General features: G+C 35.4%; 1 protein-coding gene and 1 non-coding gene across 2 annotated transcripts; both read left to right on the top strand.

Annotated features, from left to right (window-relative positions):
* Positions 1-3,508: 3,508 nt before the first annotated feature.
* On the top strand, positions 3,509-3,581 carry Trnaa-ugc (transfer RNA alanine (anticodon UGC)). Its single transcript has one exon. It is a non-coding gene; the product is annotated as a tRNA-Ala (tRNA).
* Positions 3,582-7,247: 3,666 nt separating this feature from the next.
* On the top strand, positions 7,248-26,783 carry LOC123547540 (uncharacterized). The gene is made up of 5 exons (XM_045334722.2): positions 7,248-7,366; positions 14,697-14,926; positions 17,735-17,815; positions 21,521-21,647; positions 26,604-26,783. Exons 1-5 carry the CDS (start codon positions 7,300-7,302, stop codon positions 26,696-26,698), a joined length of 600 nt encoding a protein of 199 aa, XP_045190657.1. The 5' UTR covers positions 7,248-7,299; the 3' UTR covers positions 26,699-26,783.
* The last annotated feature ends 974 nt before the right edge of the window (positions 26,784-27,757 follow it).

Raw genomic sequence — 27,757 nt, 5'->3', positions numbered from 1 at the left:
TTATTAATAAATATAGATGTCAAATGCTGAATATCTTGGTACTTAAATTATGTGTCATAAATTTGTTTCTACATCAGTAAATTCACGGCAGTCGGTCACCAGGTTTCATTACCTCCGATCTTATACAAGATGCAATAAAACCCAAACATGCGTGAAGGTGTGATTTCTTCCAGGTTGCACAGGTAGTCCTCTGGTATGTTTTAGGATATTTTTATAATTTTCTACTTCACCCGAGCACACACTTAGCAAAATATCGTTTTTATTATATTGAAATATCTTGAAATTTCACAATAATATTCTTTTTACCAACGGGAGCATATCTCTCAACATGTCTAAGATAAAAGATGAAATAAAAAAGTCACAGAATTAAAAGAAAATTCTTACAGATCTTATCTATATTATTATTATTATTTTATAGTATAAAATCGATTGAATAAAGAGTAGGCCTAATTTTCATCAAAACGTTAACGAAATTTTATATTTTGTAGCTGCACAAGATATGTGTTCGGTGCCTTGCGCTAAATGAAAATCTGGAAATTACTCTGATAATTTAATTATCTTTTATAAATCATATTAACTTTTACTTAGATTTACGATTACAGACTAAAACTATAGTTTTTTTACAAATCTAAACGGATCTATAATGTTACACCTGTAACTTGCGTGGGAGGTCGGTCCTGCGCTAATAGCAAAGTTTGAAATTACACTGTATTTCAAATATATTTCATTCATAAAACATACTATTTATGTAACTTTCAAATGAATACTGTAAAAGAATGATTAGAAAAAGAGTGATTTCTGTCATAACGAGAACGAAATATTACATTTTTTATCCGCGCAAGATGTGTGTCTGCGCTAATAATAAATCTGGAAATTACTCTGATAACTTGAATATCTTTTATAAATCATATTAACTTCTACTTTGATTTACGATTACAGACTAAAACTATAGTTTTTTTTTTACAATTCTTAATGGATCTATAATGTTACACCTGTAACTTGCGTGGGAGGTCGGTTCTGCGCTAATAGCAAAGTTTGAAATTACACTGTATTTCAAATATATTTCATTCATAAAACATACTATTTATGTAACTTTCAAATGAATACTGTAAAAAAAATGATTAGAAAAAGAGTGATTTCTGTCATAACGAGAACGAAATATTACATTTTTATCTGCGCAAGATGTGTGTCTGCGCTAATAATAAATCTGGAAATTACTCTGATAACTTGAATATCTTTTATAAATCATATTAACTTTTACTTTGATTTACGATTACAAACTTAAACTATAATTTTTCTAAATGGATCTATAATATTACACCTGTAACTTGCGTGGGAGGTCGGTTCTGCGCTAATAGCAAAGTTTGAAATTACACTGTATTTCAAATATATTTCATTCATAAAACATACTATTTATGTAACTTTCAAATGAATACTGTAAAAAAAAATGAATAGAAAAAGAGTGATTTCTGTCATAACCGCGCAGGTTACAGAATTAAAATTACATTTGTCTTTGCAAAAGCTACAACTTTAGTCTGTAACTATAAAACAGAATTAAATTTAGCATGGTTTATGAAAGATGTCCAAGTTATCAGGATTATTTCCAGATTTTTTATTAGCGCAGGGCCGATATCCCGTGCAGGATACAGATGTAACAAAATATTCATTTGGCAAAAGCTACAATTTCAGCCTGTAATCACAAAACAATGATAAAGTTAGCATGGTATATGAAAGATATCCAAGTTATCAGGATTATTTCCAGATTTTTTATTAGCGCAGGGCAAACACATCTTGTGCAGATAATAAATGTAATATTTCGTTCTCGTTATGACGGAAATCACGCTTCTTTTTTTTTTCTACTCCCACAACAGTTTTATGAAGTTACATAAATAGTATCTTTTAGAATTGAAATATGTTTGAAATATCAGCGTCAGTTCATAATTTGCCATTAGCGCAGGAACAACATCCCGCGCAGCCTACGGATGAAACATTATATTCAGATTTTCAAAAGCTACATTTTTAGATTGTAATCGAAAAAACGAAGTAAAAGTTAAAATGGTTTATAAAAGATATTCAAGTTATTGGAGTAATTTTCAGAGTTCTATTAACGCAGGACACACATCTTGCGCACCTACAAAATGTAAAATTTCGTTCACATTTTCACGAAACTTATTATTTTATTCTACTGTCTCACTATAAAACATTAAAAATTGATATAAGTATAAAAGATCTGCAAGAATCGTCTTTTAATTCTACTTATTTTTGTTTTGTTTTTAATCTTGGCCATGTCAAGAGATACGCTCACGTTGGTAAAAAAGAATTGCGCTTTTTCAATATGATGAAAAAAAGCGATATGGTGAATTGTGGTAAGTGTGTGGCAATTCAGTCTTTATGAAAGTCTCCTTTATGTTCTATATCCGGTATAAAATGACTGCGTGTGATCGAATGAAATAAAAATACTTTAGTTATAAAAAGAATAGAGAGAACGATGTGTCTATCTGAAGGAAATCACACCTTCACGCATGTTTGAGCTTTATTGCATATTGCAGATATTGAAATCTGGTGACCGACTCCCATGAATTTACTGATGTTGAAATAAATTTATGACACATTTTTAAAACCTAGATTTGCAATATCAGTCTGTAATTGTTAAACAATGTAAAAGTTAGCATGGTTTATGGCAGTTATTAGAGTAATTTCCAGATTTTCTATTAGCGCAGGATACATCTTGCGCAGCAACAAAATTTCGTTCCGTTCTGGCGAAAATTACTCTTTTGTACTACAAAACATTAAAAAAATCAATTACGATCTGTAGAAAATAATCAATATATATTTGAAATATCGGTGTCATTTCAGGATTTGATATTAGCGCTGGATCGACAACCCGCACAGGCTACGGCGTTTAAAAGTTAAAAAAAAAATGAAAAAACTTGTGTTATTAAATATACTTTGGATATTTTGTATCATTTTAAAGTTTTTTAACACCTATGACAAATGACTCTTAATACCGTCGTCAACAGAAATTTTTAGTCCATAAACTACCAGGGACGTGAGGATCTCATTGAAATTACCGCATAAATACGCTCATTTACTTAAAAAAAATGTTTTTCTTGTTCTTTACAAATTAAGCACAGTCAATTCACACCTTTACGCGTGCCTGATCACCATCAGTTTTAAAATTAAACTGTTTTATGTAGGCCTACAAGTCTAACCCTCTAATGATATTCAATTTTATCGGAAGATATCATCCATATGTTAAAAGCGCAGACTCATTTACCAAACGCGCAAGACAGTTACCCTGCGCATATAAGAAATATATAAGGTTGCCCGATTTACAAATCGTTGCGCAGATAACAAATTGGTTATTTGCGCTGCGCGATTTACCAAATGCGCAGATTGGCTATATGCGCGTAACATAAACATCTCTTAGCTAGAGGATACAATGTGTTCCAGCGTTTTACACAAGATACAGGTAAGAGAGATCGGGTGATAGTTGGTGATATTGGTTGTCCGATTAGCTCAGTTGGTAGAGCATCTGACTTGCAAGCAGAAGGTTGCAGGTTCGAGTCCTGTATCGGACTGCACATTTTTCCGCTCCTATTACAGAATATTGTACTTATTTTATATACTGTGCAATTTTCATGTAACAACTCTTTATTTCTGTGATTTGGTGATGTTCAAATTTCAAAACGTCAAATATCCATCGAATCCTTAATTTATCTCATTTTTTTTTCTCACCGGTGGTCGATGTAAACAAAAATGTCTTTGTTTGATTGAATTTTAAAAGAATATGTTCCGAATAAGTTTTCCACATGTTGCACGAGCTCATTGATTGTACACTACGGCATAGCAAAGAAGTATAAAATAAAATAGCTCTTTGACCACAGACACGAGTATCGGACCTGGGAGGGAAAAAAATGTGACCAGACAGGTAAAAACCAATGTTTTCATCCTAAATCAATCCAAAATCAAAAATATATGGTGAAATATGAGCCCCTTACAAATGATATATACAATCTACACCACAGGTATTTGGCGCGTGGCCAAGTCGGAAACTACTACCCCCCACCCCAGCCCCCCATCCGCAAGTACTACCTCAATCCCATACTCTACAACCCCACTGATACACCGAAATAACATAAAAACATGTTTAACAATCATAAATCTTCTCATTTCTGCAAAGAAACCACTTTTTTGACATTTTTATACTAATATTCATTATAAAAATTGAAATGTAAAAAAGTTGTTTCATTTGAAAGGGGTTCAATATCTCACCGCATATATTTCATTTTGGATTGATTTAGGATGAACGTGCCTGTGTACTGTGATTGCGCTTTCATACTTTCACACTGTATCATCTTTGCCTATAAAACTCAGCCAATGCTACAAATTGTATCTACTAGTCCTGGTTGGAGATATCGCACGAAATCCCGGACCAACAAAATACCTATGTGGTATATGCAACAGACCAGTTGCCAGCAATCACAGAGCTCTAGAGTGTGAGGTGTGTTATAAATGGATTCACATCAAGTGTGCAAATGTAACTCCAATGGAATATAGAACCCTTGGTAACAGTTCTGATCCCTGGATCTGCAACGAGTAAAAACTTTCACTTTACAGACTCTTTCTTTTGTGTCGATTTGACGGAAGTCGATCTTAACACATCATCAGACGCCACGTGTGACTCTGCTTTCAAGGTGCTAGCTGAACTTTGCAGGATGCATCATAAAAAATTATAGTGGCCCATCTGAACATTAATAGTGTAAGTCAAAATTTGATGAGAAACATTGAATCTGAACATCTTGGAAACATTATATATGAGGTAAATTTGAACAAATCAAAATGGTGTTTTTCTGTATTTGCAGACCTCCGTCTATGCAAAATAGTTTATTTGATGAAAAGTTTTGACTATTATGCCGTACTAGGGGATTTGAACTATGACCTTTTGTCTGAATCCAAAAGTAAACCACTCCTGGACATTATAGAAATTTTTAACTTAAAAAGGATTGTCCTACCTCCCTTTTAGATGTATTCTGTACAAATCATAAGAACCTTTGTTTTAAAACATTAAATTTTCCAACTGGCATTAGCAGTTGTCACAATATGATTAGTACAGTGATAAATAACAATGGGAAGGGCCCTCGATAATGTTGTCATAACTTTTGGCCCAACCCATTTGTATATATGATATATTTGATGTATGTGATTGTTGTTTGTGTTTCTGTATATGTACAATAAAATATGATTAAACTAAAACAATGTACCAGGAAATGAGAAACAAAAAATAGGTTTCATAAGTTTTAAAAATTTCCCCTCTATAAATTACAGTTTATTTAGTTCTGCCTATTGTTTTCTCGTTTATGGCGCATCCGTTATTTTATCTGAGGTCCATACGCCGCTTTTCATGGAATTGCACTCCGTGCATCATTGAGTGTTTCATGTGCACCGCCGTATGAATACATCTACGGATGTCTCTAAATTACAATCTGGTCCTTATAACATGTGTAAATGTTGAATTCTGCTCAACCTGGGGTTAGAGGGCATTGACAGTAGCTTGCACTTCCACTACCGTCCATGAACAGGCTCAATCAAACTGAGCCTGCAACATTTTCCTTTATGTCGTGTTGGGCGACCTGTGGTTTTCCACTTTTTTATTTTACCAGCAAAAACACTACTAGAGATTGCATGTTTACCAGTACCAAATGCAATTCGAGATTCAAGCAATGATTCCGAAAGTAACTAAAAACTGAGAGTCAATTAACCACTATATTTTAAATGTGACTGACAATGTGACGGTGTGTGACAAACATGATACATAGATTACAGTCATATTCTTAACATGCTAAACGTATTAGACCTTCCTGATAATAGTAAGGTAAATAAAACTATAGTTTTGATATCTCAAAACCCCTACTATTAAAAAGAAAAGACAAAAAATGCTTTTCTTTAAAATTTTAAAATATGCACATAGCAGGTTCTGGCACTTACCCCTCGATATAATTTTGATTTTATCAAATATGATAATGATTTTGTTAACATTATTTTGAACCGTTGTATCCTTTGAAAATATAAAGATGGTAAATGCCATTTGACTCGATACCTATAAATAGTATTTATCTGGAGTGTCTTTATATTTTAAAAAAAATCTTTTTTTTTCATAATCATTACTTAAAAGATTAAAGAGGGCGGAAATGTTTAAAGTTGCGGAAATGTTTAAAGTTAAGAAAGAAAATTGCCTCAACATTAAAAAGAACATTGTTGTTTAATACAGTCTTTCTTCAAGTCTGTTTGTTTGATACTCCTTTGTAGACACATATTTTCATAATTTCCTAATTGTAAAACATTACATTATAATACTTGATTATATACTTAACAACTTCCATCTTTTAAGAATCATATTATTTATCGTATTATTTGCCGGTTACATATACAAATGTTTTGCTGCATGAAATAAGTTTTACATGTATAATTTAGCAATGTAAAATATTTTCTGCTTCTACTTCATTTATTTTTATAGCTCTTTGTTCCATGTAGTTCTGGCTACCATAACTTAACTGACGCTATTTTTATTCTCTGATGGTCGCGTCCATGGCTACCATAACTTAACTGACGCTATTTTTATTCTCTGATGGTCGCGTCCATTAAGTTATGGCGGAACCCCATTTGGTTAACTAACCGGTATCAAACCGCATCTCGCACACTTCTCTCGTGAGAAATGGATGACGTCATGCAACAGTTCAGAGCACGTGGTTATTTTTGAAAATCAAGTTCAAAATTTCACTTATTAATGCATTTATTTTAATCATAAACATAACCAATTTCGATAAAAATTCATTAAAACATATCCTAGAAAGTTTAAGTTCTTAGAAAATGTCAATAAATAACAATTCTATACCGAATATTGGTTTTCAAATGAAGATTACCCAGATCAGGTGACAACTGCAATGGTGGACACAATATTGCAGACAGGGGTACCAATTTGAAACTTGTGTGTATAACTTGTGTTCAAATTATGTTGCATGGATTATTTTATACCAGATCAAAAGAAAAAATAATTAGAAACATTTTAAAACAAAAGGTGAGTTCATTGCATTTCATTTGATGAAATTATAGCGTGACAGACTTCTGGCACGATTCCTGGTTAGGTTTTAGTACGGGATTCGTTTCAGCGCAGAGATCCATAACAGCATATAAACATCTCTGAGCTGAATATTTTTAGCTATGTTCCATGATAACAGTATTAAAGCCCACCTCGATTAAATTCTCTTTTAACCAAAGAAATAAATCAAGTAAAGAAAGATGGCAGCGCCCATTGGGAAACCGCTGACCTTTTGCAAATTATCGTCCCTTCATCGGGTATTTGGAGGTAATTAGCTAATTTAGTGTGAATTTCACATTTCAAAACGTTTCTCATTAAAAATAAAAAAGTGTTCTTTTACAGTACAATGTCAGTTTCCTACATAGTCAAAATCCATACACTAGAGGTGCCCCAGCCTGATAACAAAAATTACGGTTCTTCATTCAAATTTTATGGGCCAATTTGTGGTGTACACCGTTTTGTGGCTGGCAACCAGCTAGGCATTCGTTTCACTCCCCAGGATTACCCAGAATGATTCCGTGTATGCTGGCTCAGGGTTCGATCTTAACGCAGTCCCGCGATCCCGAGGACACCTATTTTAGCGGAGGGCCTCCTGAACTTGGAAGCTGGCTGTCCCATCGGGACAGTAAGTTTTCAGTTCAATATCTATAGCTAAAAAAACTTATCAAAAATACCAAAATGACAGAAAAACCTTGCTTTGAAACGATTTTCGAAGTCGACATCTGCAGGGGTGTAAAATTCCACTCGCCCGCTCGCATTGGCGAGTTAAAGTCTGAGTAGGACGAGTGGACCTCGCTGTATACTCGACCGATCGGGCAAGTGGTTTTTTTACGTCCTTACTTTACCAAAATTCAGAAATTACAACTCCAAAACGTCAACAAACATTGAGATGGTTCAGTCGCTACCTGGATTGACTGGAATTTACCCGCGAATCGTAAAGATATCAAAACGTCATGCCGGTAATTTTCCATTCCACAAGCACGTGCGACCTATCGTATTAAATATCTAATTTACATCGATACGTACACAAAAACCGTGCGTAGTGCATTCATTTTTTAACATTTTCACTTCAAGTTTTCAACACCTCTTGAGAAATAATTCTATTTGAATTCTATAATGATTTTAATAAGATATCGACAGAAATGTAGGCAAAATTCTATAAAAACGGTCGAATTTTCATATAATCATTTGTAAAAATTCAAACAGCGCGATCTTAGTTACTTATTTCTTTCTAAAAGTAAATAAATGATGAATACTCTGGGCATAAAATTCAGACTTTTGACCAGAAGGAACAAAAAACAGAATAAAAAAATCTTAAATAATGAAAAAGCGGCAGCAATTACAATACATGGAGTAAAACGATTTTTGGCAAACAGATGAGATTTCTGTTAGTGCGGCAGAATAGGTTACGTGACCTCGTGAACGTAAATAAAAATGCGATTTTAAAATAAAGCAATGTGATGTCATTGCGGTTTTTAATAAGTTTTAAATGAATCTTTGTACATGTATTTTTTGACCAACAATTTAAGTTTTTATTGTCAAACAATAACGTAAATTCCTTGAGGGCAAATAGGTCACGGACGTAGGATATCCACTATAGTAACTATCGTTTGAGACATTTACCTTTTATACGGGATATAGCACATTCGCTTTTGATAACAAATTAAAGAAGAAACTTTTTCTCAGCAATTTTAAGAACCGATGCGGTACGATCAGACAGTGATGTGTCACATGGCGCGAAAACATGACGTAATGCCATGACAATCTCAGCAAAAATACCGCTTTGATCTCCACTTCAGATGTCAAGATACTGACACACTTCTTTTAGCTCTTTGAGGGGGTGTAAATTGATCATGAAAACAAGGTCAATTACTTAGTTTATCAACTGAATAATTACCGATAATCTTTAACGTTTTTTCCCATCTCTTTCAACACGGGTGGATGGACGATGATTATTGTGTCCAAATTTTTTAGACACTTTTCAGAATAAATATTTTTCGGGAAATAATACTATTGTACATAATACTCCTTTCATAAAAGTGACAGTATTAAAAGTGTCAGTTATTAGGGCGAGTGGCTGTTCACTAAGGGCGAGATATTACTGGCTACTAGTCCTGCAGGGCGAGTGAAGTGAAATTTTTTTTTACACCCCTGGTCATCTGTTCTAACCACAGACCGGATGTTTACTCTCGAATACATACATGTATGTAGACTGGTTCCGCGTTATTTTCAAAGTTCATGGCTGAAGGACTACAAATGTTAATGTATCGATTCTTTATGTTCAATAAATATAAATAAAAGAAAGATGTATTTGCTTTGGTTATATATGTTTATTGAATCTTTTTAAATAGTGTTAACAATCGATAAAATCACTGAAAATGGGAGGGATTCCTCAGGGCTTAAGCTAGGCTAAGATTTTAGGGAGAAGTCACTTCTCCCTCAGCTAAGATTAGGGAGAAGTGGAGAGATTTTAGGGAGAAGTGGCGAGATTTTAGGGAAAATGGGAAAGATTTTAGAACCATGACATGCAAGTTGAAAAAGGAACTAATTATGCTTAATATAATTTACTATTTTTATTATTTCCTGTCTTTGTTTATTAATTTAAAGTAAATAACAAATTCACTGAAAATGTCAGTGATTTTGTTTTCTTATCATTTTAAACCTTGTGAATCTAATGTGCTTAAACTGCAAATTCAAGTTTTTTTTTCACCCTTGCAATGCTTGCCCAAACCAAGAAAACCCTTTAAATATGAAAAGAATTTAAAAAAAAAAAGTTAATTCCATATCAGCAAAAAATAAATCAAGCCCCCAAAGTCAGTGACTTTAAATAACAAGTGTACAGTATGAATTAAATACATGTCAATAGCAGTGACATCACTATGACATCACAAAGAATACACCTCTTCTTTGATCTGCTGGTGTCTCTTTGATATGCTGGTGTCGGCACACATTAAAAGAAACAGTTGTCAAACTGGTTTAACCCAGTTTCTGATGGCAGGTGTCAACAATTTGCGTAAATTTCAGTTACGTTATTTCATTCACAGAAAGTGTCAGTGATAATATTATGTTTCCCAAGTTTGGGTTTTGAAAAATACGAGTAAAATTAAGTGGATTAGAGGAAATTACTCGAGCTGGTCACGGTAAGATACTTTCTAAAGGTCAAAAAAGAATGTGTAAGCTTATGTAATATAAATCCCTACTGCTTTGTTTATCAACAGTCAGTTTACAAAACAAGTGTCACCTTTGCACTTCTCCGTAATCTGAAGTAGGCGGAGCTTAAATTATGCTTTCAAGTATTCCAGTCAAATGTCAACAGGCCGATAGCGGATAACTGGAGGTGTGTCAATAAAAAAATCGGGCGACTTGAATTTCGCTTTGATGTTAGATTAGAGCGAAGTGGGGAGCTACAAAGCGACTATTTCGCTCAAGTCGCTCCCTAGCTCGAGCCCTGATTCCTGAAATCAGGGAGGGACAGCTGAATTTGTAAGGAGGAATCCCGCCAGGATTGTTAGAAAAAAAGTAAGCATCTAACCCTGTGGCTATGTGTGCTGGCCTTGTAAATTTAATATGAATTAAGGCACCGCCTAGCATTGGGGATTTATCTTTTATATATCCGCTTAGAAAGAAATATTCAATGCTCAAAAAAGTGAAACTTCGCTCTAAACTGTAGTTTACATTTAGTGTCATCATACCTCTTACAGCGAATATCATACTTTGCAAAATTTACGGAAGCCATGACGGTGACGTCATTCAGCGTTCTCGCACTAGCTTTAGGATTTTTTTTTGTTTGTTTGCACTCCACGCAGAAACTTGAAGGCCTTTTCACTTCCTTACTGTTTTTAAAAGTGTTTTTCAGTTGCATGTACAGTTTTCATTACGAAAAAGAAGTAAAATAATCATCAGTCAGGAGTGTAACTGTTTAAAGTTATCGCAGTTTATAACCCATTTGAGTTATTGCTTATACTTTCATAACTTGTTTCAGTTATCATAAAATATTATAAAGCCCTCCTGTGCCAATTCCGTATTTTGAATGTGACTAATGCTATTATTACCTGAATCCTTGACGTTTTATCTTTCCAGCTCTGCAGTAAAAATTTTTACGCAAGGCTGATAAAGTTTTACGCAAGAGTTTTAAAGCTATAAAACTCTTAACATCCCATTATGCTTATCAGGTCATGATCAGACTAAAAGAGAATTTGATTAATCACAGTTTGCTACTAATTTCACTATAAAGGTCACTTTGTGAGAAGAGCAAAAAGACTTTTATTGAATAACTTACCCGAGTTAACAATATTTTATAACTAATACAGGTTATAAAATGCTTGAAAAAGTAACTAAAATAGGTTACATAACTTAAAACAGTTACACCCCTGACTGATCATGTTAGCGCGGTTTACGAATTTCTATGACTGATTTGGGGTGCTCGGATGTTCATGCAGACAACCAGTCTGCTGTGTGTATATAAACTGGAACCGGAAAACATCGAAAAAATTGCCTCAGTATATGCAGATAACAAAGACGAATAACTATATACGGATGTTACCGTCTCGGGTTTTTTATCCCCGGCGCTTTGCGCCATGGATAAATCCCCTATTATGTTTCCTGCAGGCATTTTTAACATGGCGCAGCACCATGCCCCTTTTGAAGTGCCGCCATGCTGCCCTTCAAACTGCCCGTTTGCGCCGAGTGCACTTTTATTTTATCAACCTTGTGTATTTATCTTGACAAGTGCCCTTTCAAAACCAGCTAGGATAGCAAATGTTCCGTGTATTGTACCGTCGATTAGCGGCTTTGATCAACAGGCTGACACGTGGGTGCATCAAACGTACATATTGAACGCACGTCGCGATCTCTTGATGACCCTAATTTAGAACTGACAGGATTATGCAATCAATTACTGTTTTACGATACTTTAATTGGGAACAGTAGACGAAAATTTGTTGTTTTTAACACATTGGCAGTGAAGCTACATGTAGCCTTTATGGAATAGATGTTTGAAGATGGTCAGTTAAACGATAATTATTTTAAAAGGTTGTAATCATTTAAAATGTAGATTGATTGTTGCACATTTTTCGATGCGGTCATCATGTCTTTAGAAATTAAAATATTGAATATTTGCCCTTTGCTTACCGAACCATGAAAATTGACCAGACTCGAAATAGTTTATATCGATTTTATCTACAAGATTTATTTTATTCCTTTACGGATTTCATTTATATAGATATTTAGAGAAACGTTTAAGCTTTAGAATGATACCAAATTCATTTAAATCCACTGATGTCTTGATTTATAAATACGGAGCCGTACTATCCAAGCACATGACGCGCCGATGCCACAAGTCTCTGCCATCTTGAAAATTTGAAAACACACATCGGTATGAAAATAACCGATAACTTAGCAATGAAGTTATAAAATCTTATCGAGATTTCAATGAATCAATTAAAAATGCAAGGCCCTAGGTTTGTTTTCATTAATAGTTCGTCAAAATGTTTTTATAAGGCCAAAATTTAAATTGAAAGTGCTTGGCCACAAGCGTCACTATACGCCGAAATTTCGAGTTATTTCTCGCAATTAACCGTAAGTATCCACATTTATGTTTATATTACTGAATACTTGTATGATTAGATGGAAAAACAGATTCATACAGTCAGTTATTTTGATTCAAACTAGTGTATTTATCGCAGCAACGAGGGAATAATAAAAAAATTGTGGCAGACGTTTTAATTTAGCAAATTTCACAGCATGTACTTTTTATGTCACATTCTACTATCGTTTTTGCATGCCGAAAAAACACTAGAAAATAAAACTTTTCATGTCGATTTGTTGTCTTAAATCTTACTGACAATGAAGAACAATGGGTTTAATATAGGTATAAAGTCATCAGTTTCATGTAGATTTGACAAACTGCCTATGCTTAAAGCAGCTTTTAACATATATAAATCAATGGTGGAATGATCTGTCGATGATTGACAAAATGTACTTGCTCATTTGATAATAGACAATTAAAAGTTTTTCAATAAAACTTGTTGCTTATTAATTATCAGCTAATATCTGTCTCTGAAAATGCAAGCCAACACTTCATGAGGGTAACAGAATGAGAATGTTTGAAAGTAAGAATCATCGATGGCATTTTAAAAAAAGTCATCTTTGAACAAAAGAAAGGAAAGCTCTTTCACAACATGGTAGGCATTATCTAAAGAATAATACTAAATATCTACGATGATATATGAAAGATTCTCAGATCTGCAATGTGAAAAAAGTATGAAAAATGACTCAGACAAGCACACTTGGACAAATGTGTGCTAAAAGTGCCCTTTTTCTGTGGAAGCACCATGCCCCTTTTTAAGTCTGCAGGAAACACTACCTTGCGATATAGGCAAAGCGGAAATCATATTGTTGCTACCCTGTAATTGTACGCACACCTATCTCGGTGCCATTGTTGTTTTGACTTCATTTTAGATTAATTTGGGGTTTTCGATGAGGTAGTTACACAGTGCTTTGACAGAAAAAACCCGCAGTTCATTTCACTTGTAAACAATCTCAAATGTATGGGATACGAAGGTGTTTATCAACTTTACAATGCAAATTTTCATCCATTATAAAAATGTCCCGGTGGATGGTAAGATTAAAAAATTGATGGAAATTTTGTTGTACGTCTGCAGTGCACTTCCGGTGCTGTCAAAGTCAAATGTTTGCCATGTGACATGTATAGTCATACTATTTTATGCACTGTTTTGGAAGGTGTATGCAATTATATATCAATGCATTCATTGCTATGCACTTCAAAAGATGTTCACTTGCCAAGTAGGCTGCAAAAAGTTTACCACTGGTAGGGGACTTCTGTATTGTCACTACAATACTCGGTCTTTTGGTTTTTTCTGTTGTAAAGAGGCTGTTTTTGAATTGTGAAGAAGCCATTTCATAATTGTGAAGTAGCAGAATATCAACCTGTGTTATATAGTGAATACACGCCCTGTCTATTGGACCTAACAATGACAAATACATTTGACTCTGTGTATTTGACTATAGTCTACATCCAGTTCATATGAAACTTGTTATTCCTCTGATGATGAAGAACTCCAGGCGTATATTGTCTAGCTTTGCAGGGATCCTGTTTCAGTTGGGAATGGATATGTTTGCAAGTGCAAAACATACAGTTATCGGAAAAAAGTCGCAGTTTTAGCTTGTCCCAGAGTCCATATTGTCAAGAAGACCGCCTCGGTAGCCTGGTGGTAGAGCGTCCGCTTCGAGTGCGGGAGGTTGTTGGTTTGATCCCCGACCGCGTCGTACCAAAGACGTAAAAAATGGTACTAGCAGCTTCCTCGCTTGGCGCTCAGCATTAAGGGAATAGTGCTAGGACTGGTCAGCCCGGTGTCAGTATAATGTGACTGGGTGGGGTATCATGCCACGTGTCTATGGCATGATATTCCAGTGAGGCAGCACTATAAAATTGGGCATTGTGCTCACTGCTACAAGTAGACACCGTCATTTATATGACTGAAAAATTGTTGAAAAAGACGTTAAACCTGAACACACACATACACAAGAAGAATTTCACCATATTTTGCTATTAAACATTATTTCATATAATTCAAAGGTATTGGAAGTGTGAGGTCAAGTTCTAACATGAGAAACTTCTATAAGGACAGGACACCTAAACAACGACACAGGAGTGATCCTGCAAGAATTGATGAGCAACCTGGTCCTTGGAAAAATTACACCAACTTTGAAGCATGGAGAAAACGGCCAAGATCTAATCAGCCATTTGACCCGCAAAGAGTGACTAAATTACTGGAGGAAATGAACTTTGAAACAGAAAATGATATGGTTTGTCATAATTTTTATATGCCTGTTTTGGAAAAACAAGACACATTATATGGTGGTGTATTTTTTTCATCAATTTGTGTCCAGAGTTTTTTACTGTTTAAATTAAATGTATTGACATTTAGCTTCACATTTAGTTAATTTGGGATAGGAGATGTACAGAGTCCATGGATCTGATCAGTAGGTCAGAGGTTACAAACAGCTCTGAGGTCAAACTTGACAATCATATATTTCATGTCTGGAGCATAACTTGTTAATGGTTCAAACTAAGTACTATTAACTTGACATAGAGGCGGGTAAAGATTATATGCTGAATACATGAACTGGGCCGATAGGTCAATGGTCAAAGTCACAAATGGTGCTCCAAGGTTAAGAACTAATAGCTGTTCAAGATAATGACTTCAAAGTTCAAACTTGACATATAGTTAGATGGTGATGAGAAGATGTGCAGAGCACATGAACAGTGTCAGTATGTCACAAGTTACGGTCACAAATCTGTCACATATTTTGTGTCCACAAGGTATTGACTTGAAACTTGGAATATAGGTAAGAGGTAGGTGGTGATGAATGATGTGCAGAATGCAGCAACATACATTGCTCCCCCTAAAACCGAAGCTTTCACTCTCAGTTTCTTGTGCCTTAGTATCCCTTCACCACCACTGCATAACCCCCAAACCTTGACACTCATGCAACTTTTCTTTTGTATTTTGCTTCCTCCTAAAACTTAGGCAAAGTTGGCGCCACATTATTGAGCATTTGTTTTGGTTTAGGTTGACTTTTCGAAGAGTAAGGAGGACTATTATACTGTAACTGGTCGGACATTTCTGTTGAATTTCCCTATATCTGCTGTCTCTATTACCATCCAACTTCACGTAGAGGATTGTCCTATCTTGGGCTTGATGGTCAAGGTCACTGGGGTCAGATATTGTAAAAAATGTTGGTTAATGCCTAATGACATGCTTTTCAAGTTTTTATTTTGCAATCGAGTACTTTGGTATTAAAATAAGATAAGATAAGAAATTTATTTATTATAGTGACATGTGTAACAACAATGATATGGTACTTACAAACAAGAAACATAAAAATTTACACCCGGCTGAATGGACCTATATGTCACCTTATTATGCCCCCCTTCGAAGAAGGAGGGGTATATTGTTTTGCAGATGTCTGTCGGTCGGTCGGAATGTAGACCAATCCGTTTCCGGATGATAACTTAAAGATGCTTCAGCCTAGGATCATGAAAGTTGATAGGGAGGTTGGTCATCACCAGCAGATGACCCCTATTGATTTTGAGGTCTGTATGTCAAAGGTCAAGGTCACAGTGACCCTGAATAGTAAAACGGTTTCCGGATGATAACTCAAGAACACTTGGGCCTAGGATCATGAAAGTTGATAGGGAGGTTGGTAATGACCAGCAGATGACCCCTATTGGTTTTGAGATCAGTATGTTAAAGGTAAAGGTCACAGTGACCCAGAACAGTAAAACGGTTTCCGGATGATAACTTGAGAACGCTTAGGCTTAGGGTCACGAAAGTTGATAGGGAGGTTGGTCATGACCAGCAGATGACCCCTATTGATTTTGAGGTCAGTATGTCAAAGGTCAAGGTCACAGTGACCAGGAACAGTAAAATGGTTTCCAGGCAATAACTCAAGAACGCTTGGGTCTAGTGTCAGGAAAATTGATAGTTAGGTTGGCCATGACCAGCAGATGACCCCTATTGATTTTGAGGTCAAAGGTCAAGGTCACATTGGCCAGGAAAAGTTAAACGGTTTCTGATCTTCTTGTCCAAAACCATAGGGCCTAGGGCTTTGATATTTAGTATGTAGCAAAATCTAGTGGTCCTCTACTAAGATTGTTCAGATTATTTCCCTGGGATCAAATATGGCCCCACCCCGGGGGTCACATGGTTTATATAGACTTATATAGGAAAAAAACTTTGAAAAACCTCTTGTCCAAAGCCACAGGGCCTAGGGCTTTAATATTTTGTATATGACATCATCTAGTGGTCCTCTACTAAGATTGTTCAAATTATTCCCCAAGGGTCAAATATGGCTCCGCCCTGGGGGTCACATGGATTACATAGACTTATATAGGGAAAAACTTTGAAAATCTTCTTGTTCAAACCACAAAGACTATGGCTTTGATATTCTGTAATGTAACATCATTTAGTGGTTCTCTACCAAGTTTGTTCAAATTATCCCTCTAGGATCAAATATGGCCCCGCCCCAGGGATCATATGGTTCATATAGACTTATATAGGGAAAAACTTAGAATCTTCATGTCCATAACTTACATCATTCAAATTTGGACCACATGTATAGTTTTGAATGGCAAGATGAACCTTGACACGAGTTGACCTTGATCTTCACCTAGTGACCTACTTTCACATTTCTGTAGCTACAGCCTTCAAAATGGTAGAACTTTTGTTTACAGTGAGCATATAATTTCTGTTCCTTGTGCAATTACTGAATGCATCAAGGGGGGCATTTCGTGTTCGACGAGCTCTTGTTTATAATGTGTTTACAATTTTCAGAATAACTTTTACTTGTATATCTGAAAATGGCAGTAAGAAAATTTGGAACAATCGTAGAATAAAACAATAAAATTTAATGAAGCTCTCCCTATTAACGTTGATATTGAATATTTGCAAATTCATACATTTAGTCATGATTATTGTAAGTCATTAAAAAATTGATGTAGAGGAGCTGCTTTAATGTTACGTGTTTTAGAGACACTCAGCGTATAATCAGATAATCTCTTTTGTTTTGTTTTGTCACTTATTGCACACGCATATACTATCTTATTTTCAGCCCGTTGATATGCCTGATCCCTATGTAGAGAAACCAAAACGTTGCTTACTATGCCAACACAACATTGAACTCTCATACAAGGTATGTATATGTTGTCATAGTAACAGTTTAAAGGCCTTATATCAGCCTAACACATGAGAGGTAAGATAGATAAGAGCAAGAAACTCATTGAGTGTATTTATTTGCTTTGGAGAAAGACCAAATGAAGACAAGATGTAACAGTGTTAAACTGTATGAAGTATTTGGAGAACTGTCCTGCACTCACCAGTGTCAGCTTTGGTGTCCCTGTCCACACCTTGGTTAAAGTTTTGATGCACTTTCACTTTATTCTTACTTGATGTTTTTACAGGAGTGATCAGTGCCAAGCCTCATTGTTTATATTATAGGCACTTGCCAGTTTGATGATTTTCAGCAAAGTAATGGCCCTTGCTTCATTGATTTTTATGGTGTTTTGGCCACTTCTCTTATATTATTTACCCTTGATTTGTCAAAGTCCTTGTTCTGTGCAACTTTTCCGATACCACCTGAGTTGCCAGTGTCAAGCCTAGTTGTATATATGGTTGGAATGTTATGGTTCAGTGATCTTTCATTGAGTTATGGCCCTTAATTTGTGGCATTTTACAATCTCTGCGTGGTAAGTGGTGGGAGACATGTTTTTCGTGAAAAACAATCTCTAGTAATCCCCTGCCACGAGTGGTGGGGGGTTATAGGAATGGTCTACGTCCGTCCGTCTGTCCGTCAGAAACACTTTGTGTCCGCTATGTATCTCCTAAACCCCTTGAAGGATTTTCATGAAACTTTGGTCAAATGATCACCTCATCAAGTTGATGTGCAGAACTCATGAGTCAGCCATGTCAGCTCAAGGTCACAACTCGAGGTCAAAGTTTTGAGCCTGCCATTTTGTGTCCGCTCTATCTCCTAAACTTCTTGAAGGATTTTCATGAAAGTTGGATCAAATGATCACCTTAACAAGACGATGTGCAGAACTCATGAGTCAGCCATGTCAGCTCAAGGTCACAACTCTAGGTCAAAGGTTTGAGCTCTTATCATTCTCCCAAGCCCCTAGAAGGATTTTCATGAAACTTGGGTCAACTGATCACCTCATCAAGACGATGTGCAGAACTAATGAGTCAGGTCAAGGTCGCAACTCAAAGTCAAAGGTTTGAGCCTTCTATTTTGTGAAGGATTTTCAAATTCATTGATGTCGTCATACATGGACTATAAAATATACTTATCAATGTCAGTGCTTCCACCCAATACCATCGACCCTTCCATTATCCATAACAGTAGTGGGGTATATAGCTGTCTTTGGGACAGCCTTGTTTTTGGTTAATTTTGAATTTTTGATGCATTTTCATGACATCTCTGTTATTACAGAAAGGATTTGATTCAAACATAAACAGGGTCATAATTCTTGCACCAGTATTTCATTAATTATGTCCACATTTTTACTTAAAATTTCAGGTTAAATATCTGTGTAATTACTAAATGGATTTGAATTCAAACTAAAATTGCTTCACATCATCACCCCAGCATCATATGACAAAAGTGTGGTAAGTCTGGCACAAATATTTCATGAATTATGCTCCCTTTTGTACTTGCAATTTAAGGTTAATTTTGATGTACTTTTATTATTTTTGTTATTAATTTATGGATTTGATTCAAACTTTGTCGCCATCATATGACACAAGTTCCATAACTCTTCTACAAATATTTCATGAATTATGAACCCATTTCAGTTAAATTTTGATGCTTTGTCACCATAACTCTATTGCTTCTGAATTGATTTGATTTAATGGTTGTTCCACATCATCACCCATAATCAGTTGACAGAATGTCCCAAACTTTTGCACCAATATTTTATGAACTGTGCCTCCTTTTTACGAAGAATTTCATGTTAAATTTGTGAAGCACTTTTGCTCTGTCTTAGTGCTTACTAAATGGATTTGATTCAAACTTAGAATAGTTGTTCCACATTATTAGCCACATGGTATTACACATAGTGCTGAAATCTTACAGAAATATTCCATAAATTTATTCTGACTTTCACCCCGACTCTGTTATTACTAAAACTCAAATATGGTCATCCACATCATAGTCATTAAACACTCGTTAAACTCACCCTATTTCACTGTCCATCATTAAAATGAGTGAGGTAGCCATAATCGATTTTATGATGTAGCCGTATCCACCAGGGATTTCATATGTGAGGTAGCCATTACGAATTCCATGAGTGAGGTTGCCATCAGTGATTTCATGAGGTAGCCACAAATGAATTCATATTAGGTAGCCTCCAATGAATTCATATGTGAAGTAGCCATCCACCAATGATTTAGTGAATAAGGTAGCCACCAATGATTTCATGAGGTAACCGCCAGGGATTTCAAGAGTTAGTCAGCAGGGATTTCAGGAGTGATGTAGCTACCAGTGATTTAATAAGGATGACACTTGAGAGTTAATGAGTGAAGTAGCCACCAGTGAATGCATGAATGATGTAGCTACCACTGATTGCATAAGGTAGCCAATAGAGAATTCACAAGTGAGGTAGCCAGCAGTGAATGCGTGAGTGAGGTGGCTGCTAGTGATTTTACATCTGAGTTAGGTAGCCATCAGTGATTTTATGACTGAGATAGCCACTAGTAAAAAACGTAAAAGCAGTTTATTTGAGTAAAAGATATTTCAGTTTTACATGTATAGCAAAGACTGTCCCTCAGTCCAAATTTGTGTCGTGCATGTCTCAAAAGTCTTCAATCCAGTCATCCAACCTCACAGAATTGTCATGAAGCATGTAGGGTGTTTTGATTGCTTTTTCAGCCACATTAGAGTTATGGCCCTTAACTTAATCAACACTACGCATAAAAAGGTCCTAAAAGTTTGTGTTTCTTGTTCAACTTGTCCTCAAGAACTATTTGATTATGAAACATTATTAGATACTATTCAGTATGCAAAGTTGTGCACCTAGTGTTTTGTTTTGGATTTCACTCAGCCAGACCAGAGTTATGGTCGTTTACTTTCTGAAAAATACTTAACAGTGTATATTACATATATCTTATGAATTATTTCACCTAGAGTCACCAGGATGGAATATTATTCAGCAGGTGAATTTGTGCACCCGAGTTTTTTATTTTTTATTTCACTTAGCAAGACCGGAGTTATGGCCCTTGACTTAGTCAGAATATGCATTAAGGGCATAAAAGTTTGTGTCACATTTAACTCAAAAAGTATTTGACCTAGAGTCATTAGAGGACTGCTATATAGCATGTGTTGTGCACCTGGTATTCTGTTTGGGATTTCACTCAACCAGACCAGAGGTTTGGTCCTTGACTTGAAATACACATCAAGTGCTTATAAGTTTTAATGTTTACTTAAAAAAAAAAATTCAACTAGAGTCCTGAAACCATATTCAGTGACAGGAAATGGGGGCTTGTTGTTACATAACTCAAATACTGTTGGAAAAAGAGTGCTTAACAAAAAGTAAACAATCATACCTCTGAAACGTCTATCTAATTTTGAAGTGACCTTAAGTACCGGTATCTTTTTCTAGTTTTGAACATTGTTATAGCGTTAAGACTATGTATTGTATAGTTAAGGTATGTACACAAGAACAGTTACTGCATTATTTATATTTTTCTGGCAGTTTGGAGCAGAAATGAATGCCGTGTAGTTCTTGAAACAAATTTTGTTGTTTTCAGTCTTTAGATTGGTAAATTGCATTCTTTTTATTTGAAAATTGGATAAGACCTTATTTCTTCAAAAGAAATTACCCTATATTTTATTATTTTTCAGAACACTCAGTTATTGAGTCAGTTTGTATCCCCATACACTGGAAGAATTTATGGACGACATATCACAGGCCTTTGTATACACATGCAGCGACAAGTAGCTAAAGAAATAAGATGTGCCAGAAGATTTGGTAATATACTCACTTGAATTCTTAAGGAGCATTCCTTGGTCTGTACATCACACTGCTATTAATTAAATGCTTTCATATTAGCCTTGTTAATTGTCCGAGGATGGCCCAAGGCCAGTGGCCCAACATGGATGGCCCGACGCTGATTGTCAATACAGTGGTCACTCCATATTGGCCCATATAAGGCCCTTTGAATTAGCCAGTCAGAGTACTTAAACCCAATATCGGCCCTGTTTTCTTGCATTGGCCCTCATTTTTAGGCACAGATTGAATTTTCTGTTTTATTTCCAATTGTTTGTAAACTACACCTATTCCGATTTTACTGATAGACAAATTTTCAGGAACGAAAACCTTTAAAATCAGGGTGCTGATTTGTCAGTTGTTAAAAGGGCAAAAAAAACAGATCGTTTTTAGCTCATCTGATTTTTTGAAAAAAAATGATGAGTTATTGTCATCACTTGAGCGGTTGTCGGCGTCGGCGTCGGCGTCGGCGTCGGCGTCTGCGTCGGCGTTGCCTGGTTAAGTTTTATGTTTAGGTCAGCTTTTCTCCTAAACTATCAAAGCTATTGCTTTGAAACTTGGAATACTTGTTCACCATCATAAGCTGACCCTGTATAGCAAGAAACATAACTCCATCTTGCTTTTTGCAAGATTTATGGCCCCTTTTGTACTTAGAAAATATCAGATTTCTTGGTTAAGTTTTATGTTTAGGTCAACTTTTCTCCCAAACTGTCAAAGCTATTGCTTTGAAACTTGGAATACTTGTTCACCATCATAAGCTGACCCTGTACAGCAAGAAACATAACTCCATCTTGCTTTTTGCAAGATTTATTGCCCCTTTTGGACTTAGAAAATCAGTTTTCTTGGTTAAGTTTTATGTTTAGGTCAGCTTTTATCCTAAACTATCAAAGGTATTGCTTTAAAACTTGCAACACTTGTTCACCATCATAAGTTGACCCTGTACAACAAGAAACATAACTCCATCCTGCTTTTTGCAAGATTTATGCCCCTTTTGGACTTAGAAAATATCAGATTTCTTGGTTAGTTTTATGTTTAAGTCAACTTTTTTCATAAACTATCAAAGCTATTGCTTTGAAACTTGCAACACTTGTTCACCATCATAAGCTGACCCTGTACAGCAAGCAGCGTAACTCCATCTTGATTTTTGCAATAATTATTGCCCCTTTTGGACTTAGAAAATCATTTTCTTGGTTGAGTATTATGTTTAAGTCAACTTTTCTCATAAACTATCAAAGCTATTGCTTTAAAACTTGCAACAGTTTTTCACCATCATAAGTGGACACTGTACATCAAGAAACATAACTCTATCCTGCTTTTTGCAAGAATGATGGCCCTTTTTAGACTTAGAAAATCATGGGTAGGACAATATTTCTATTACACTAAAAAAAATCAGATGAGCGTCAGCACCCGCAAGGCGGTGCTCTTGTTTTATTCAGCAACTGTGATGTATGTCCAAAAGCAAAAATACACAAACATTTTTACCAAAAAACTTATTGTTTGTTTATAAAACGTTGTATAAATCCGCTATGCTACATTATTGTTGTCATTGTAAATATAGAGCACTGTTTGAAAACCAAATAGTTATATTCTTGTGGAATTATCTATTTCTGAAAATAGAACTTCTGTTTCTGAAATTATACAAATATTATGCTACGCATGTAGTCTTAGCACGGGCAAGTTAATCTCCAAAAAACTATAAACTGCATTGACATTGAATAAAAGTCAACAGGGGTTTGAAACTAAGTCTAGTGTTAGTTCATTTTTAAATTTCCACAAAAGCTTCTTATTTAAAGGGTGGGTGTCTAGCTACTAAAACTGTTTTTGTTCCACAGAAACAAAAACATTTAAATATTATAATTTCATACAAGCAGCAATAACTTAAAACATAAATGGACAGAGGGCAATATAGAAATATAAATTTAATTTAGGTTGTTATGCCATCTTAAAGAAGGGGCATTATATTGTTTTGTTCATTGTCTGTCTGTCTGTCTGTCTGTCTGTCTGTCTATTAGTTGGTCTGTTGGTCGGTAGACAATTTGATTTTAAATAGATAACTGGAGAATGCTTCGCCCACAATTGTCAAACTTCATAAGATGACTTCCTCAGATCTGTTAGTGTAGAGAATTCCCTATTGTTTGTGGGGCCAGTATGTCAAAACTCAAGGCACAGTATCTCAAGTCTGAAAAGAGATTCAGCTCAGTAACTGAAAAAGACTATGACCTACAATTTTCAAACTACGGCCTGTGGTCTTTTGCTTTAGGGGTCAGCAGTCACGGTCACAGTGACCTCAAGACTGACAAGGCTGTTGCCTTCATAGGATGATTGCCTGTGGTCATTAGATGACCCGTATTGTTTTGTGGATTGAAAGGTCAAAGGTCGAGGTCACACTGAAATGCTTTTATGCTAAATAAAGAACACATTGACCTACAGTTGAACTTCATAGGATGTTTGCCAGTACACAACCCCTGTTGTTTAGATGGTGAGTTGTCAAAGGTCAGGGTCACAATGGCAGGCGTTCAAGTGGCCGTAAATTCCTTAAATTTACTACTTTAGTCATTTTGCGAAAATTTCTAAAAAAACAGAAAAATTCAAAGGTAATTTCTTTCAGTTGTTTATGCTAATTATAAATACAGCCTAAGGTACTGTACCGCACAATGACAATGGGTGGTGACAACACATTTTTATACACCTGTCTCTGAAAGAGAGGGGCGTACTATTATGTGAACACCCGTGGCGGCGGGTGGGCAGTCGGTGTCCAAAGCATGTCCGCTCTCTAAGTCAAACCGTTTTCATCGGAACTTCATCAAACTTGCCGTGACAATGTTTGTAGGCATAATATCTCGGCCAAGTTCAATAACCAGCAAAATCATCCCAGGCACTCTTAGATTATGGCCCTTGAATTACTCGAAAAACAGCAAATTTAGCCTTGTCTCCTCTCTAAGTCAAACAGTTTTCATCAGATCTTCACCAAACTTGCTGACAGTGTTTGTGGACATAATTTCTCGGCTAAGTTCGATAACCAGCAAAATCGTTTCAGACACTCTTGGATTATGGCCCTTGAATTATTCGAAAAACAGCGAATTTAGTCTTGTCCCCTCTCTAAGTCGAACAGTTTTCATCCGATCTTCACCAGACTTGCTGACAATGTTTGTGGGCATAATATCTTGGCCAAGTACAATAACCACCCAAATCGCCCCAGGCACTCTTGGATTATGTCCCTTGAATTAGGCCAGGTTTGATGACTGGCGTATTTTTTGACAGTCTGGCACTCTTGTTGTCACCAAGGGTTTACCTTAGAGATAAAGTCAATCAAATAAAAGCCAGAAAAATGAGATTGTTATAATCAAGATTTGCTGTTAAATGAGTTGGCTATAAGTGACTTGTACTGTATGTGATTAAAAATTAATAAAATAGTTTACACTGTATAGATTTTGATTCCTATAATTTATGGCCGGACTCCCATTTGATGCCGCCGGGCATTATAGTGATTGAACTTTCTGTTCCATAAGTATGAACCAGATTACATACAGCCCACATTAATGACCCGATTTAGTTCATACTCACACTCAACAATCTTTATTGCAAAGCCTGCAAAATGACCTTGACCTTCATATGACCTGCACCTTCAGACTTAAAACATTGATAAACAACAATTTTGGTCCTATAGCCCACACAAATGACCCAATTTATTTCATTCTCTTATTAAAAAAACCTTGTGGCAAGACCTACAAATTGACCCATATATAGATGACCTTGACCTTCATATGACCTTCACCTTTAAACTTAAAAACCTCAAAAAACAACATCTTTGGTCATACACCTGAGGGCATGATTTGGCGTTTTGAAAAGGCAGCTCCTTGTTTGGTATATGCATCCGCTGGAGCCCTAAAATTGACATGCCATGTAACACCCTGTTATACACAAAAATAGATTACAGAAGATTCAAAAACCATAGTCTTCAAAAGAGCAGTAATTTTACACAAGCGTATATGTATTTACTTGCACCCAACTTTCGGCCACTAAACTCTTTTTTAATTTACAAAATGCCATGTAAGGCAATTATATCATGAATTTTTTTTCACTTTTAACTAAACTATTTTAAATGTTCTGAATAAAGTTTGTCTTAGAAAGGTCATTTCAGTCAAATTTTAGACGATCACAGGGGCTTGAAGTTAAACAAGAAAACTTGCAAAATTATTTGAAGGTTTTCAGCAATATCATAATGATTTTGATTCCTTTTGAAGGGAAAAACATAGACCAATAAGTCCTTTTTTTAAACTTTACCAAATTTTAGACAAAATTTCCTAATTATTCTCTTTTCGAAATTGGTGAAAAAATTCTATCACTCCCTGCTGTACGAAACTGATTACCTAGATTGTCTTAAGTGTAAGTCATTGTAAAGGTATTGGTGTATGTCAAATACAGGTGAAACTCCATAACAAAGATTGTCTTAAATGTAAGTCATTGTAAAGGTATTGGTGTATGTCAAATACAGTTGAAACCATATTTCTAACTCATTTATCTCAAAATTCCATATATCTTGTCCCATCCTGAAAACATGTGCACAAAATATCATTTTAAGTAGAATTTCAGCTGTCTTGAACTTAAACAGGCATGATCCCTTTGAAATTGAGATACCGAGTTTCAGTTGTAGTATTATTCCGTTGTTAGTAATATTATTAATATATAATGGATAACTGAACAATTTTCACAGCTGATTAATTGCTCAAAGCAAAGGGAATTGGTCATCATTCTATCACAAACAAAATAAAATCATCAGGTATCTTGATGAAGGTCTATAACTGACCAAAACCGGTAGATAAATAAAAATAATTTAACTTTGCCCTTGTTTTGACGTGTTGTTTCCTTACTACGTTTTTTGATAAAGTCTAAAATAAAATCATGATGAAAATAACTTATTTATTGTTCTTCTTTCAGGTTTTATGCCAAATACATACAAGAATCCAAAGTACATGAAGGACCCTATGTTGTTCAACCCTTTCCAGAAGAAAACATACCCTCTCGGACAATGATGTTTGAAATTGTTATTAGTATAAAATATACTTGGAGACTGAGATTTCCATTTTGCTGTTTTCCTTTGGATCAATAAAATTATGCTATATCAAATTAGGATTTTCCAGTTTTAAAATATTTTTAAAGAGTAGAGCTATTGTTGTCCCTCTTTTGTTGGGAAATATTTATAAGCAGCTATAGGACCGAAATGCTTTCAGACTCTAAACATGTCTTTTTTGTCATTAGATAATGATTTGACTGGACAAGTTACATAACTAGCTTGCATTTTGACAATTATGTAACTTTATAACTTGGAAGTTCAGGAGAAAATTTTCCACATAAGCAGATTTCTGAGAAACTGCTTGGCCAAATGCATCAAACTCAATACATGTCTTTGACTGGCTCACAGTTTTAACCAGGTTTTCAAAAAGCTGATTATAAGATTAGCGGATGTCATTAGGCAGGCGGGCAGAGTCAACGGATTTACGCAATATGGAGTTTTGCAGTGAAACTTGGTATATTGCATAGAGACAGAGTTTGGGATTGCATATAAGGTCACTAGGATCAAAGTCAAGGTCAATATTGCTAAAAATAGAAAAAATACTGCTGAGTATCTATAGCTTGCATTGATGTATGTAAACTTTGCCATAAGCTAGCTTATAGAAAAACCAAGGTTGGGATTGCATATGTGGTAAGTGGCCACTGGGGTCAAGTTCAAGGTCAGCATTTCTTAATTAAGCTGCATACTTAAAAGAATTATATGTGGTGAAGTTGCCTAGAGTGTTGAGGAGAAGTTGCCTTTTGTAGTGTTGAACAGATTGGCTGCAGTACAAATCCCAGTCAGGGCCTAACTTTTTTGTGCCCCAAAAGATTTTGTGGGGCACTTATAAATGTCCTTGTCAGTTTGTCTGTCAGAATTTGTGTTTTTCATATTTCAAAAAGTTTTTTACCTAGATACATCAAACCTTACAGGATTGTTATTCAGTATGTAAAGTTGTGCACCTGATATTTATGCCCCCCTTCGAAGAAGGAGGGTTATATTGTTTTGCAGATGTCTGTCGGTCGGAATGTGGACCAAT

The sequence above is a fragment of the Mercenaria mercenaria genome, chromosome 9 (assembly GCF_021730395.1).
Source record: "Mercenaria mercenaria strain notata chromosome 9, MADL_Memer_1, whole genome shotgun sequence".
Classification (NCBI taxonomy): Eukaryota; Metazoa; Mollusca; class Bivalvia; order Venerida; family Veneridae; genus Mercenaria; species Mercenaria mercenaria.
This window is presented reverse-complemented; position numbering and strand designations above follow the sequence as displayed.

Excerpts from the sequence above, each read along its gene's own strand:
- LOC123547540 (XM_045334722.2), top strand. The coding sequence starts at position 7,300 with ATGGCAGCGCCCATTGGGAAACCGCTGACCTTTTGCAAATTATCGTCC. Across the intron at positions 14,927-17,734 it reads TTGAAACAGAAAATGATATG|CCCGTTGATATGCCTGATCC; the intron begins GTTTGTCATAAT and ends TCTTATTTTCAG. Across the intron at positions 17,816-21,520 it reads ACATTGAACTCTCATACAAG|AACACTCAGTTATTGAGTCA; the intron begins GTATGTATATGT and ends ATTATTTTTCAG.